Here is a 17,257-nt window from a genome sequence, read left to right on the forward strand (position 1 = left end):
CAGTCATGGTGGCTCACAATTAAGATGCCCTAGGAGCAACAAGAGCTGGGTGGGCTACTGATTTCCAGATGGGAATCTGGCCATGTTTATAAGACCTGGACTTGAAGATATTGGGCAGCCAACGAAGCCCATGGAGGAGAATTCTGGCAGGCTCTCCACTTAAGTACACCTACCTGCTCTCACCTTCAATTTGCCTTTAATGCCTTTCCACTTGATGTTTATGGCTAGCCACTTTTAGGATCTGAGCCATCCAGATGATGGATGAAATTGGGTTTGGAACAAGAAGGCAGGGCTATTTTGACCCAGGACACATTTCCAACATGCTGTGAGGAACTCTCAGCATCAAATAAGGTCTGGGTGGAAGAAGTTTTGGGAAAGAAGTCTAGGTGTAGATCACACAATGTTAAATGGGAGAAAATGTCCAGCTCCATGGCTTGGATTCTTTGGGAAGTAGGATAACTGGCTATTCCATTTTAGGCAAGGCTGCCTGGCTAGAAACCCATGTCTCACCATTTCGAGTACATTGTGGTTGGCTCACAAATCCTAGCCTCATAGAGAACTTTTTCTTCTTTTAGCTACTGTCTCCCTAAAATAAAAGTCTGTGTGCAAAGCAATGGAAGAAACCTTATATTGTTTTTTGGGGTTGTCATTTTATGTAACTTAAAATAATGACGACGGCTCGTCTTATACAAGATGTAAAGGATTTGGGGGAGGGAATCCAGTGTGCATTTAGGGGAAGATGGTGATGTAGATAGCATATTTCAGGAGGCTGGGAAGTGTTGAGTGCTTAAATATATGCTTCTCAAATTTAATGGGCATACAAATTACCTGGTGGTATTATTAAAATGTAGCCTCTAATTCAGTAGATTTGGTTAGTTCCCCTTGGGACTCCCCTTTCCCCTCAGAGAAGTGTAGAGGGTTGGGGTATTGGGCTTAAGAGGAGTTCCAGACTGTAACCATAGCTATAGGTAACTCCGCTCTGGAAGTGATGTGTTAGCGACTGGAGGAGAAAGGAATCCCTGGGATCCCTTTCAGCTTTACTATTCTGATTTGGGGTTCTGAGATTCCAAGAAGGGGGACTTTTGGGAGTCACAGACCTCCATGGGAATGATGAAAGCCGTGTACCTTCTTTCCGCACAAATGCAGGCCCACCTTTAATTCTGCAAACCACTTTAGGCCCCGCGGGCCCGCTGCCCTGGTCCAAGACAGCTGTCTGCTTCACAGGTCGCGCACCCGGAGCCGGGCGGTTCTGCAGCTCAGCATCTGGCGCGGGCTGCGCGCCGGGCTCGGGCGGGGGCGTGTCAGGAGGCGTGTCCGGGGCGTGTCGGAGGCGGGGCCAAGGCGGGGGCAAGCCGCGCCCCTCGGCTGTGCGAGAGGCCGAGCTTGCTGCATTGCAGCCGCCGCGGCGCCGCTCGGCTCCTCACTCCCAACAATGGCGGCTCCGAGCCCGAGCGGCGGCGGCGGCTCCGGGGGCGGCAGCGGCAGCGGCACCCCGGGCCCCGTAGGGTCCCCGGCGCCGGGCCACCCGGCCGTCAGCAGCATGCAGGGTAAGGAACGCGGCCGCGCCGAGACCCCAGCCCCCTAGCGCGGCAACCCGCGTCGTCGCGGCCTGTCCCAGCGGACGCCCCCGGACCCGGCTGAGGAAGCCACGGCAGCCGCCGGCTTCTCCCTCTCTCCCTCCCTGGTTTCCCGCCCCGCTCCCGGCCGCCTCCGGCCCGGCTTGGTTCCGGGCTCCGGCCCGCATAGGCCCCGGCCGCGGCCTCTGCCTGCGCTTGGCCCCTGGGCCCTACCGGGCTCTCAGCCGGCCCGTGGGGCCCACCTGGTCCGGGACCGCCCCCGCGGCCGTCCCCATCGCCCCCGCTGCTTACCTGGCGCCCGCCCGGCCCCCATTTCCGGGAACGCGCCGGCTCGGGTCTGCGGCGGGGCAGGAGGGGCGTCGGGCCTGTCTCCTGGTCCCTGACGCCGCTCAGGTAGGCGGCGGAGACAGCGGCTCCGGCCGGCGCCCCTCGGCCCCGCCGCCGCAGTGGGCCCCGCTCAGGGCTATCTTGGCTGTCGCCGGGCACAGCTGGAGCCGGACCACCGAGCTGACCTCGGGCTCCGGGGGCCTCTTGGAACCTGCGTTTTCAAACTTTTGCAGGGTTTCTGTGCGCTGGAAGGGATGGGGGTGGGGGGTGGGTTGCCCAGGCCTGTGCCACCTGTAAGGTAGATAGGCTGCCATTGGCCTGGGAGAGGCATTTTGTTCCCGGCCAGGGATTTCTGTGTTAGCATTGCATGCAGGAAGGAAAAAAAAAAAAAAAAAGAAGACTTAATTTGGTTTAAATGGAGAGATACAGGAAATAGACAGGGGTCAAAGTGATACTGTAGTGTCTGGACGTTTGAGGCAGCTCTGCTAATTAATGACTTTCCCCACTGGGAATGCTTATTAGCTCTGTATGGCTTTTGACAGGGGGTGTTGTGAAAATACCAGGCCAGGCCCGAGCCAGTTAGGGACCATTTCCTTAAATTTACTGGGGAATTTTGAGTAATAATGCTATTTTTAAAACAGGGAATCTCAGAAATCTCTTGACAACTTTAGCAAACTGCTTGTGTTGAATTATTAACAGAATAAGGGTCGGGGTACCCTTGGTAGTCAGTGTGACCATGGTTACTTTTTTATTCCATTCTTCTTAAAGGACTTCTAGCATTTAGTTAGGTTCAACAGACATTTATTGAATATTTCATGTTTGTAGAGCATGCCATAATTCAGGAAGAAGAGACAGGATTTTATTTATCTTTACATCCCTGTCACCCTCCCCATGAAATAATTTTAATATACATAAAAACCAGTGATAGATATATAGACAGGATGATGTCAGAGCTTAGAGGACACTTGCTGTGCAGGCCCTAAGATAATTCATTCAAATTGAATTAGTTATTGGATGCCCACTGTGTTGCACAGCACATTATACTGATGAAGTATAAGATTGACTTCCTGACTGTACAGCTTTACAATCTAGGTGGTGGTGGTGGGGGGGAAATGAAATGGCAAAATGACAATTTAGGATTGTATTTCTTGTTCCAGATGGGTGACTTATAAAACTTATAAAAACAAGGTGGTTTGTTTGTTTGTTTTATTGGTGGGGAGGCTGACAGTTTGAAATAGCTGGATACATTGTGTTTTTTTTTTGGTTCAAAAAATATTTATTGAGCATCTGCATAAAATGCTCATGTTGAGCTTATAGAGAGTTGAACATCTCTAACTGTCCTCATGGAGGTTACCTCCCTGTGAAGATGGGGGAGGGAAGGCTATTTAGCTAAACGTGAAAAATTACTAGTTGGAAAAGTAATAAAGGTAACAAGCTGGGTTTTGTGATAGAAGATAATAGAGGGCAGTCCCCTTGATAAGATGATCAGAGAAGGCTTGTCTGGAAAGCTAACCCTCTTACCTGAAGACGGTTTTAGGCAGAGGGAACAGTGTGTATGAAGGTTCCAAAGCAGGGAAGAGCTTGGAGTGTTCTAGGAACTCCTAAGGCAGTGGTTAGGACTTTTTCTGATGCTGTTCCTTCTCCTCAGCCCTTGTATGTTGATACCCAGTTAACTAAACTTTCTAATAAGCAGAACCCATTTTAGAAGGAAAAAGGACCTAAGACCTCTCTATGAATTATTGCCGAATTTTCTTTTTTGTCAATATTGTGTCTAGTCTTGATTGATTCAGGAATGTGTTATATCTTGTTCTTGAAACTTTTTTCATTGTTTAGAATGAAGTGCTTGAAATTCTCAGGATGTTGTCTAGAACAGTCTGAGTTATAAAGCTTGAACTTAAACAGCAATTTAGGATCTTTCTCTTTGGTTTGTTTTGTTCTGTATCTTAATTGTGAGGCCCTTGAAGAGGAAATCTTATAAGAACCCAAAAAGAAAGATTCCCATCCAATTGTATGGGAGTCATACCTCCCATCGTATACTTCATCTACCAAGGATCTTCTTTTGCTTTAGATCAGACTTCACAGAGTGGGCCTTAGAAGATGTTTGACGTACTTCCATTCCTTCTCCCCCAATCTAGTTATACTTGCCACTTAAAAAACTTCCTTTCTGGGAGTTGTTAATGACCATGCTCTTTGAAACAGCAGGATTCAGTTGTGGAACATAAGCAATGTTTCATGCGGTAGACATTGGACATCCTCTAATGTGGTAAGCGCTGTGGTGGGCACTGGATAACCTTGAATACTTTTTCATGGCTTCATGTTTATGGCCCAAGAGTGGTCCAGGCTGGGCAGTATTGTTTTCTTAATATACTGCTTAAGAACCAGAGCTCTGGAGTCCTGGGTTTGAATCTCCTGGCCAGGATTTAGGTATGCGTTTTGTGACCAGGGGCAATGAACTTGGCCTTTCGAAGCCTCAGTTTCTCACTTGGAAAGTAGGAATAACGCTTACCTCCCCGGTGGCTTTGAGAATGCATGTAAGCCTGGGACCTGGCATGTAGTAAGGATGCAATACACGTTAGCCATCTTTGTTAGTAGCGACAATATTGTTATGGTCTCATTAATGGTCCCTTTTATTATTGGTAAATGAGTCCCTAACCTCTCATTATTTACCACACAATTTCTTTAGCTTCATATTACTAGGTCCCACTGTTCTCTCTAGCCTGTTGATTTCCCCACTTTTCATTATTGAGCAGTCCTTTCAGAGTATCCTAGATGACATTTTATGCTACTTCAAACTCCGGATCTGTTTTTTTCTGGATCTGAGGACTCTCAAATGAATTACAATGTGAACGATGTGAAACAGAAGTCTAGCTATCAATTTGCTCTACTCATTTTTTTCATAGGGGATGGGTAGATGGTTGGAATGGGATTTATAGTGAATTTGATTATAACAGTAATCAACAGACATAGCTTTGGTTGCATGTTCATACTAACAGTTATGGCTTCTAATCTGGCTATTGTTTCACCGTCCCTCAAATAATAGGGAATAGCTGCTAATTTTGTTATTACTCAATAGATTTGAGTGTTTTCACTCATTCTGACTCTTTTTTTTTTCATGTTCATTCACAAACACACCCAACCTTTATAAGTTGAGTAGTTCTTAGGCTTTGGTTCTTTAATGACTAAAGCCAGCAAAATGTAGATCTGTTTGCCAAGTTAGGTAAGTGGTTTTATGAAAGTATATTTGGCATTAGGATGAGTTTGCATTTGAGAGCGGAAACAATACTCAAATGAACTACTCTGAGAAATGTTTTTATTCTTAATGTTTCATCAATAATTTGTTAATGTAGATAGATTTAATAGGAAAATTTCTTGCATATTAGGGCCTCATTCTGTGGAAAAGTATTATTCTTTAGTCCAAGAAATTTTAGTCAACCTAAAGTAAGGAATTGACTTGTAACATTCAAGAACCTTCCTAGCCATGGCTTGGGCTTTCTCTTGTGGCAAATCTAAAGCCTTGTGACTTTAGCCGGGTTAGTGTGAATCCTGTAAAGAGAAGATCCCGTTATACCAGGTAATTAATCTTAGATATGTATAACAAGTAGTACTAGATAGTATCGTGGTTGGCATGTTAGAGAATAGCATATGCTGATTAATAGAGCTTGCCAGTTAGTTGAGAATTCAACAGCTTCTAGAATGAAATTGCATAGGCAGGATGTTTCCTTTTCCAGTAGTAACTGTAACAGCTAGCGTTCCCATAGCATGTAGTAATGTTTAAGAAACAAAAGGATGTTGAGGTGAAAAGAGCAGTGGACTTAGACCCAGAAAACCATGGTTAAGGTAACTGCTCTGCTGTTTACAAACGCTGTGATTTTAGGGAAATTACCTAACTTTTCTGAACTCTCTATTCAGAAATTTCTCATCTGTTAAAATAGGGATAATGCCTAACCTGTAGGGCCATTGTAAGAATCACGTTCTTAATGCATGTGAAAGTGCTTTGAAAATTATAGAATATCTATAAGTATATGCGGATTGTTATTAGACATGATTATTTGCCTGCTGTAGTTACTAGTCACTTGTAGTAGATTTCAGAGATCTCTTAGCTGAGAAATGTCAGTTTTCAATAGATGTGTTCTTAAAATGGTTAGAATAGAATCTATAATTGATTCAGAAAAACATTGAGCCATTTGTAAAATACTTGTTACAAGAAATAGTTAGAAAGTATATGTTGTAGGTGCCTCTGATTCTCTTAAAGTTCTGATTTACAGAAAACTTTGGGACCAGTTGAGTCCTTAGCTATTTACCCTTAGCTGAGCATTTTTATATATCAGTTTAAGTAAAAAGATGATAGCTTGATTCTGCTTTAGAAAACACGCCCAGTACTTTAAAATGTAATAAAGTATATCTGTTAAGAAAAAGTCAAGAGATTTAAAATCAATGTAGTTATTTCTCCCAAAAATATTTGAATATAAAATGTATATGAAATGTCCTGCTTTTGATTTTGTTAATCTGTTTTTACTAATTAGTCTGGTTTTCAAGAACCATGGGAGACCTTTATCTTAATTTTAAAGAACTGAATTGTGCAGACAGTGAAGAGTTTCAAACCTCAGAACGTTTGCCCTTCCCAGTGTGTTGCATAACATTTCTTTTACTGTTTAACCTCATACAAGTTCACCTCAGCAAATCAGTCCCCCCAAAAGCTCAGACTGCATTTCTTCTTATATTCCCTTAAAAATTAGAGCAACCCTAGTATTAAAAGTAAAAAAGTGGAAAAACATCTCACCTCACTTTTAGAATACATATTTTCTCACATTTTCCTTTAAAATACCTTACTAGCCTGAATGTGTGCTGAAACTTGTTTAAGATGGGATATTAGTTAACCCTGTATTTTGAGTTCTTTTCTTTTTTAGTAAATTTTTCTTCTTTCACTAATTTGAGAAGCTGGATTGATGTGAGCCCACAGAGTTTCCTTATTTTTAGGGGTCTGGATATGGTAATCCTAACTCCATTCTACGTAATCCAGGTCAGTCTCCTTTGTAGTCTCTAGGAAATGGAGATGGCTCCAATGATACAACCTGAGAAACTTTAATTGAGGCTTAAAAAAGAAAGAGAAACTAACAGTTAACAACTTTTTTCACTGTTCCTACCTAATTTGATGCTCACAACCACCCTTTAAAGGTAAGTGGGCATAGTCCCCTTCATAGATGAGGGGGTAGACATTTATTTGTTCCGGAAGAGGTAGGTTTTAACCACCTGTGTGACTGGTAGCCTTTGCTCCTCTTACTACTCTACTGCATGGTTCTCTGAGCCTCTTTAAGTCATTTCGGCCATTCAGGTCTGAAGGAAGAATCTTTGCCAGAAGTGATGCAGATTCAGGAATAGAGGAGAGAGATTATTTTAGGTTTCAGTCAGGGGGCGGAAGCTCCAAGCAACCAGCCACCTTTTGAGATGATTCTGGAGCCTTGGTGCTCCAAGAATGGTGCACTTTATGTTACAATGTTCTAAACTTGCTGGAGGGTTTACAGTGGCATTTTGAATCTGGAGACATTTTGATTGGGAATCTCCAAGTAAGTAGAAGACTTTAATTAGAGGAAACCACTGCAGATTTGAAAGGTAATAGAATCCTTTTAACACTATATATAAAAGGAACTCATTTGGCATAAAATTTAACAAATGTTGTCGTTCTGGCTAAATTTATAATCTGGGCAAATTACTATTTTTGCTAGTGGATGTGGGTTAGCTTCTAGCTGTTTCCTCTCAACTCTAGAAAATCTTCAGGTGTCTCTTCACACTTGGTAAGGTTGGGAGTTTAATGTGTACTTACATTAATAGAAAATATTCAAGTCGTAAGATTGGCTTTGCTTGTAGCTACACAGTGAAAGGGAGATGATTAGCCAGTAGTTTACACAACTCAAGGTGGGCCTTTTGAATGAAGAAAACAATTACATCGTATGCAGCTTGGTTCTTTAAGAACAACACATTATTCTCCACCATGGAGAAAGAGGATTAAAATGGACATCACAGCAGCTTTTTCAAGCTATATTGTATTTCATTTTACCCAGAATTGCTCAAACATTGAAAAACGAGGAATCAAGAAAAGTGTTGCCAGGCATATATATATCTGAACATACACACACACACACACACACACAGACACCAAATTGTTCAAACATTTAAAAAAAGAGGAATCAAGCAAAGTGTTACCAGACGTCTATATCTGAGATATATATATGTCAGATGTATATATATCTGACATACCTATGTCTATTTATTGCCTGGCTTTGCTAAAGAAATCAGTGACATTAAGGAGCTCCCCTGATGATTTTGGCAGTTTCCCTGGGATCTGGTTATGTGCCTGTCATAGGGAAGCATCCATCTTTTTGGGGTTGTTAGAGTCTTCAGGATACCAGGCTGTGCCTAGGAGGGGTTGTGGCAGAGGTGTAGAGGGTGGGGTGTGGATCCCCAGGGCTGTTTGGAGCCCTTCCCTTTTAATTCTCCCAAGGTGACTGTGAATGAAAGGAGAAAGACTGGTTTTATGTAGGTTAAGCTGGTCTGGTGAGCACCAGAAAGATAGGGAAGGTGCCATAATCATTGCTCCCATGAGGGAGAGAACAGGAATAATGGTGCCTGTGATAATAATAACCTGCTTTAGTCCAGGCTTTTGGTTGGACATTTTAGATATATTTTCCCATTTAATCATCACAAAGCTTTTTTGGGTATTATTTTATTTTACACAAATGAGGGAATTGTGGCTCATAGAAGTTAGATACTTGCCCGAAGGAACATAATTGTAAGTTACTGTCTCAGTATACTGTGCTTCATTAAACAGGCTTGAGAAGGTAATGTGGCATTTAGTTTTGTGGCCAAAGAATAAATAAGGTGGTCATTGCCCGACGAGAGAAAAAGAGCTGGCATTATGAGGAGGACAAGATCTTGAATTTAAAAAGTGTGGAAGGGATTTGATTAGTGTTTTATCAACTCCTGACTGGTGGATGATTCTAACAACCTGGAATTGCTAACTCAGGGTGGCTCCCTTTCGATAGTTTCAGAAAGTTGAAGTAAGAAAATCTAAAAGAAATAAACCAGCAGGAAATAAATCTTGGGGAACTTGCTCTGAGTACAATGAAAATACAAATTTAGGGTAGGTTTAGATAACGCCTTACATGTTATTAGAGCCATAATGATATACTATGGGTAGCTGCAGTTTAAGGCACATGCCAGAATTTTGAAGTTGGAAGTTTGAAGGTGTCAGACAAGTAGACCCTTCGTGCTTGTGACAGAGGAAAGACTTTGTAGCACAGTCTTATGGGCATGACTCAGTAAGGCAGCTCTCATTTTCTTTACATTAGTGTGGGTTCATATTGTAGTTCATAATGCACTTTCAGCAGTGCAAAAATCCAGAATGTCCAGGGAATCAGAAGCAACTACTGAGGAGATAGGAAACCACTTATGTCCGGCCCCACACCCTCTCTGATTTATATTATCAACCTAGAGGAATGGGAATGGAGATAACTACAAAACCTCGTAATGGCCATTACACAAGCAAAATTAGATTTAGGCACACTGTTTTCAAACCCTTAAGATAATATTCTTTATTTAAAAATGACAAAACTAGGACTCAAGTGAAATGACTTCAGTTTCACAGTTGGAACTAGAACTCTGGTCTCCTAACACACTTCATTTTGTTTTTTACTTTATCAAATACTATTTGCTTTTTGTTTTTATAAACACTTACACATCCTAAACAGCTGCTTACCTCACTGTATTTGATAAGAACAGTAAATTGTAGATTTCAAGTTATGGCCACATAAAAGATCTTAAAATTGAGGTAAGAGGGTGAGAATGAGGGGCAAATGTGGGAATGAGGGTAGGAGATACGTAGAGAGAAAGAGGAGGAGGAAAAACCCTCACGTAGCTTTATTTCTTTTATAGGCTTACTAGCATTCTGTCCTATGCATTTTGGTATTGATTCATCAGTGTCAAGAATTAAGAATTTAAATTCTTAAATAAATATTATTCTTGATATTTATTCTAAGATTTAATTAAACTTGCCTGGGGCCAGGAAAAATGAAAAAGACTCAAATTTACCCCTACTTGTGATGGGGAAAATATAAATGGAGGATCATGTCAAATTAAGCCCCAGGGTACAGATAGTTCACCCAGATATAAAAAAGTGAGGCACACAAGACTTAAAATGTAGCCAGTTACTATCAACAGGTTCAACGGATTATCTAGTACCTCCAGAGATAGGACTTAAAGTAAGTGAATAGGAAGTCAGAATTTCGGAGACAAGGGAGACTTCAAAAATTGAACATATTGGCCAGGTGAGATGGCTCATGCCTATAATCCCATAAGTTTGGGAGGCCGAGGCAGGAGGATTGTTTGAGACTAGCCTGGGCAACATGTTGGGACTCCGTCTCTACAAAAACAAAAAACAAAAAACCCCAAAAGTTAGCCAGACATAGTGGCTTGCACCTGCTGAGATGAGAGGATTGCTTGAGCCCAGGAGTTTGAGGTTGCAGTGAGCTATGATCATGCCACTGCACTCCAGCATGGGCGACAGCAAGACCCTGTCTCTAAAAAAAAAAAAAAAAAAGAAAAAAAGAAAAATTGAACATATGTGAGTGAATACTAATGAATATTATAGCATAACTAAGAACTTGCATTTTGTAAAGTTGAGGATATTGGAAGTTTTCCTCACTTCTCCTTCCCACCATCTTTCTCTTGTACAGGATTGTTGCTTGTCCCCTTTGCCCATCCTTACCCTTTGAGTATGAGCTAGTGGAGCTATTTGGTACTTTCCCAAATCTGTACTATAAGCACTAACTTTCTGACTTTTGCAGGTCTTAGAGGTTTAGACAGACTAAAAACGCTTCTTCCCTAATTTAATTGATAATGTTAAGAAAGTTACAGAATTGCTAAAGAAAGGGTGAGCCAGTGTGTCCAGTTAATTTAGCCCTTGCTTGTCAGTGGACTCTGGGCGAGTTACCAAGTATTTTCTTAGTGAGAAATAATGCGGAGAGATGGATGTTTGGATGAGACCCCAGAATTCGTTCACCTGGTCACTTCATAATCAGATACAAAGAACAAGTCTATAATTATGCTTTGAACATTTTAATCCCCTTCCCACCTCCTTTGTAGCTACTTATATAGATTCTGTGCCGGTGACAGAACTTCAGGTTTTGAGAATTTTTTAGCACTTAAACTGGCGCTTAGCTTTTAATGTGTTAGAGCAATCATTGGCGACATTCTATCATTCTCAGTCACATATACCTTAAAATTTTTAATATACACTTATTAAGCAATGTAACTTTTTTTTTACACAACCTTACATACAGATCCAACTGATTTCTTTTTCATATACCTTACAAATTTGTTTTCTTGCTCCTTTCACCATCCATGTTACTATTTTGTTCACCTCTTCTCTCACCTTTTCACCTCTTTCTTTTTGCTACCTAGTAACAGTCAATCAGGGTATTTTGCTTTAAAGTTGTTTGTTTCCCAGCCTCCTCTCCAGTTGTAGTAGAAGGTGAGTTTTACCTTCCCTTTTCCAGTGGGGTGCAGGGAAGACTTGCCTGCTACTTCCAGATAACTCTTTTCTTCCTGAATGTACTCAGCTCATTTTGCGTGGTAGGAGGCCAGTGGTTTTTAGTTGCTTAGGCTTATAAGACCCGTACATCTCTGTTTTTCTTTCTGAATTCTGTTCCCACTGCACATTTGGTGGGGCAGCATATTGACCTTCAGTGGTAGAGACCAGGGTCAGACCTTCCAGGTTTGCCCTAGTACTTCTTTCCCATGAAGTCTCCATTCTCACTTCTTCCTGCATTGTCATTTGTGTGATAAGGTAGTCAGCAGTGGATTACTTTGGTGGTGCACCAAAGACACTTTCATGTCCAAGTAGCTACATTAGCATTTTTTCAGTTTTTGTACTTTATAGATGGTATCTTCTTAGAATCCTAAGAATTTTGATAACTGGATGGGAAAGACTACTTAACTATCCTTTTTTCAGTCCTGGCTCTTTTTTCTGCATGTTTTGATTGAATTTGTTTAAACATAAAGTTATTGTAAGCTTACTTCCTTCATTTTGTTCCCCAAAACAGTAATAAACACAAACGTAGATAGACCACTAACAAAACCAGATATCCATCCACTCGGTAAACTAGGGGTGAAAGAATATTTTGTGAAGGCTTTTGTTTTAATTGGCTTACTTTACTGGATGCATCTTATTAAAAATTATATCTGCATACAGTGTATACATAAGGTGTAACCAGATCCAACTGGATTTGAGAATGTGTTTAGGTTTCTAAGGGTAATTCACAGGTTTTCTTCTTGTAACTTCTAAAGTACTTGGCTTTCTCATTCCTAGGGACACTATCTTTTTTTCAGGCCTATTTTAGAAGAATTTCAGCCCCTCTTCAGCAGTTCATTGTCTTATTGTTTGAAGTTAACTGATTTACTAGGAAATGTTTTATGTGTGTGTAAGTTTCACAATTTATGAACTGCTAAAACTTTTGCATCATAGATGGTAATTAATCATGGGTAACTCTAAATCAGTAATTTAAGTTAGTTAAGTAACTCATATTCTGTATTTGTAGGTTGAAAACATTGAAAAAATGGACAGAACTATCTTAAAGGTTATTGTTAACTTCTAAGGGCTTACAGTTCTTTTTATTAAATATATATGAGAAATAAAGATTAAGACTGCAACACAATTTAAACTTGATTTCAGTTTCATGTAATGTATTATATCTACATTTGACAGAGCTAAGTTTTTAAAGAAAGCTCATGTGTTATTGTTGTCTCTGGTGGGGGTAATGTGATTTGACCTGTTCTTGAATTCGTTTTATTCAAAATTTAATATAAAAATGCAATGTCATGTTCCAATTTTGGTTTGTTTGATTTACAGTAAATGAACTGGAACTTATCTTTTTTACTTTAGGCTTTCAGATAAACTTCTGTGAAAAGGCACAAAGTAAGCTACAAATTTTATGATATTATGCTATTTATTTTTTTCATATCCATCTTGGTAGTGGGAATGTGTCCACTATTGTTTCAGCTAACCAGCCGTGGCAATTTTACATTCAAAGAGCTTCCATTTTTCATTCTTCCAAATATTAAAAAAAATTATATTCTTGATTGTAAATTGTACTTTTTTCACTTGAAGTTGAAATAGCAAAATATATATAGGTATTTAGATGTATATAATATGGAAATACGTATTTAGGTATAGAAAAGTATATATAGGTATTCAGACTTAACCCTAATTTAAATTACAAATAGAAGAGAATTCACTTTTAAGATCGTGAAAGTGTAGAGTTATATTCAGACATCTTATGCTTTAAGATTGAATTATCATAAACCATACATTGAATATATTTTTAATTTTTTTGTTTAAAACAAAACTTTTTTTCCTGCCTCCCTCACCATCCTTATTCTGTATTAGGACACTAGTCTTCATATAATACAAAACAGACTTTCTGTATATTAAAAAAAAGTTATAAACCTTGTATTTTATTTATTGAAACAGGGTCCCACTCTGTTGTCCAGGCTGGAGTGCAGTGGTACAATCATAGCTCACTGCAGCCTTGACCTCCCTCAAGCGATACTCCTGTCTCAGCCTCCTGAGTAACTGGGACTACAGGTGCATGCCGCCATGCCTGACTGACTTTAAACTTTTTTGTAGAGACAGGGTCTTGCTTTGTTGCCTAGGCTAGTCTCGAACTCCTGGGCTCAAGAGATCCTCCTTTCTTGGTCTCCCAAAATGCCAAGATTACAGGTGTGAGCCACTGTACCCGGCCAAAAAAAAAATGTGTTTAAGCTTAAATGTCATCTGTATCAAGTACAATTAAAAAAATCTCATCTCAAGGAGACTACTCTCCAGTTAACATAAAAATATACCAAAATGTGATATAGGTCGTTTTGTCTTCTGCTTATTTATTCATGAACTGGAGAAGAATGATGCTTTGATATGTATCATTCTTAAGTAAATTGATTCAAAGGCAAAAAAAATTAACCTGGAAAAAACATTTCTGCTATGTTTAAAATTGTTTTGGAATGAGAATGCATAGTTTCCACTGATTGATTGTTATGACTACTTTGAAATGTAGTTAGCAAAAATTTATTTCTTGAATGGTTCACCCACAATGTAACTGTATATAAATAATAGAGATCAAGCAGTTAGACCCTAGGATAAAAGTTTTTTTAATTGGTTCATTACTGTTACGTCTCCCTTGCCTTAAATAACTAAAAGTAATATATGATTTCCTGCTCATAGTGAACCTTTATATGTGATATATATCTATATGTAATGAAGTTACAACTTCTGTTTTATGCTTTTAATTTTGACACATTCACTGTGATAATTTTTAGCTTTGACTTTTCAAAATGTCTGCTTAATATTTAGCATGACAACGTTTAGCTTTTATTTGTATTTTGACCTAAAATCTAATTAATGAAAAAGAAGGCTGTCTTCTATTTTTGTTCATTTTGGAGACAGAGTCTCACTGTGTTTCCCAAGTTGGAGCCCAGCCTCCAATTCCTGGGTTCAAATGATCTTCCCACCTCAGCCTCCCAAGCAGCTGGGACTACAGGTATATGCCACCACACCCAGCTCACTTTAGAATTTTTTTGTAGAAATGGAATCTTGCTATGTTGCCCAGGCTGGTCTCGAACTCCTGGCTTTAAGCAGTCCCACTTCAGCCTCCCAGAGTGCTGAGATTACAGGCATGAGCTACCACACCTGGCCTGACTTTTTAAAAATTTTAAGTTGTACTCACATTATTGTTCTTTTATTTAACCTAGTTCTATTGTAGATATAAAACAAGAGAAACATTGATTATAGTAAAATTATATATACAGTGTCTGTAAGTAGCTTTGTATGTGGATTAAAAATGCCTTTTAATCTTCTAAATGGCTCTGTTTTTGTCATTATAGAAATGATAGGTTTGCAGTGTGACCTGCTTTGATACATATGGAAGAATTTAACAATGGAGGCTTGGGACAGCGGAACCTATTAGAGCTTAATTATGTGGTGGAGGGGCATATGTATTCCCACTTTGATTGTTCACCTTGATTGCCCTCACTGTCTCTTTACGCTGTGGCTACTTTCTGCTGGCTTTTCACATCTCTCTTTTTATTTCTGCCTCTTCCCGTTGGAAGGCTCTTCTTTATTTTCCAGTTTTGGGATTCAACACAGTTATTTATATACATTCACGAAATCACTTATTGGACACCTAGAAACCATACAGTAAGCGAGATTCTTGGTACAGAAATGAATGGAATAGGCCCCTGCCGTTAGCAAGCTCATAGTGTAGTGGACTAGTGTTGATCCTACATTGATTACATAAGTGTTCAACCACCGATGTTACATACTAATTGATTTTTAGCTGGAACCAGGGTGAGGATGGTGCAGGAGTGGATCTGTCCTGGGCACCTTTGCTCCTGCTGTTGTCTCATGAGAGAGAATGAGCTTAAAGGGTGCTGAGAGTCTCATGATGACTGCTTTGTTGATTGGACACTGTGTCTTAGGGGTCCAGCAATGGGCCTACCCTGCTTTGGAGTTCAGCAGATGTGTCTGTGCTGGCTCAGACCTCAGTGAAAGACTCAGGGAATGGGAGTGCACACATCAGGGAGGGGAGCTGGAGACTTGGTAGAGATGGCCAGCCTAAGTGGACACTATTTATTTTTGTACTATCAGTACCTATATTTTAGTATAAGTTCTCAGTTGCTTACATATATTAGCACTTCTTCTAAATCTGGTCCTGTGATTTGCATGACTTAAAAAATTAGAAGTGCAATTCTGTAATGTTTGCAGACAATCTGCTGATTTGCTCTGGAATATAGACATTAACTTTATGGTAAAAGTGGTCACACATTTCTTTCAAATTGGGCTTGGGCTGGGCATGGTGGCTCATGCCTGTAATCCCAGCACTTCGGGAGGCCACGGCGGGCAGATCACCTGAGGTTGGGAGTTCAAGACCAGTCAGACCAACAGGGAGAAACCCTGTCTCTACTAAAAATACAAAATGAGCTGGGCATGGTGGCACACGCCTGTAATCCCAGCTATTTGGGAGGCTGAGGCAGGAGAATCGCTGAACCTGGGAGGCAGAGGTTGCAGTGAGCTGAGATTGTGCCATGGCACTCCAGCCTGGTCAACAAGAGCAAAACTCCGTCTCAAAATAAATAAATAAATAACTCCATATCAAAATAAATAAAAATAAAAATAAAGGCTTGAAATCATCAAAGGACTGATTTCTCCACTGTTGGGGCACACTTATTTCTAGAATCTCCACTTTTATTCTAAGGATATTTCAGAATTATCAGATAAACTTATGTTTAATTTATTAAAAAGAATTATGTATCATACAGTAGTTGTAGGAGGGTATGGGGCAAAGAGCATGAAATCAGGTATCATTCAAGTCTGATAAGTCTGAGTACTGGCTGCTTCAAATGCTCAAATCTATCACAAATAAAAAAGATTTATTCTAAGATGATTCTGATGACTAATGGAAGCTCTGAAGGATTAATTTTTTTCATTGACTTTCACGTAGTTTTTGCTCTTTATGTTGCTACGTCACTCTCTTTTAATCACTTTATTACAGTTGCCTGTTACAAGTCAGTGGAGTTTTACTGGAGATGTGTGTGTATGTATTTACATGCACAAATAGCGATTACATATTTAATTTGGGAAACAGATTTCTATAGAAATTCAATAAAAATTCACTCTGCTCCTCACAGTCTTCCTTTTATAGATTATAGTTTATGCATTTATCTACTCTTCAGTTTATTTTCTAAATGTAAGTTTATTTTAGATAAAATAAACTTCAAGTTACATTTATTTAAGACCATAGTGTCATGTTTCCTTTAATACTGTTGGATCATTGAATTTTTCTGAAGTCTGAATGTAAGAATAGGGAAAAAATATTTTTCCATTTGTAAATGTAGAGTTGTAAGTGTAGAGGTTCTGCCGTAGAAGGTTGATTAATTTATCAGTTATTTGAAGATAATGTTTTTGTACATGTAAAGGTATTTATATAATTTATGACCATATCTCACTGACTTTAATGAGCTAACCTGTGAACATAGTTGTTTAGAATATGACTTACTTGCTTTATAAAACCATGTTTTCATTTTTTATTTTTTGAGGAGGGATGAGGATTTGCCTGAAAACATTTTTTTTCTCACAAGCTGCCCAACTACCAAAAAAAATCATTTTTCCAAAACCTCCTGATGTTGATTCCTCGTGAAGAGCAGTTGAGTTGCCCAATGTGTGCCGCTCATGACAGAAGCCCCCTTTTTTAGAAACACAGTTTTTAAGAAATGCTTTATGAAGTTGAATTTACCTTAGTGTTGTCAGC

At 39.7% G+C, this 17,257-nt stretch overlaps 1 protein-coding gene across 2 annotated transcripts in view; it reads left to right on the forward strand.

The window, feature by feature from the left end:
* Positions 1–1,357: 1,357 nt before the first annotated feature.
* Positions 1,358–17,257, forward strand: part of MAP2K4 (mitogen-activated protein kinase kinase 4) — a 121,040-nt gene continuing 105,140 nt past the window's right edge. The window contains exon 1 of one of the 2 annotated variants that reach the window (XM_054456258.2): positions 1,358–1,547. In XM_054456258.2, the coding sequence (XP_054312233.1) occupies positions 1,433–1,547 (115 nt within the window). In that variant the 5' untranslated portion in view covers positions 1,358–1,432. The remainder of the gene's footprint in view (positions 1,548–17,257) is intronic. The other variant, XM_063656187.1, reaches the window with a different exon arrangement.

The sequence above is a fragment of the Pongo pygmaeus genome, chromosome 19, assembly GCF_028885625.2.
Source record: "Pongo pygmaeus isolate AG05252 chromosome 19, NHGRI_mPonPyg2-v2.0_pri, whole genome shotgun sequence".
Lineage (NCBI taxonomy): Eukaryota > Metazoa > Chordata > Mammalia > Primates > Hominidae > Pongo > Pongo pygmaeus.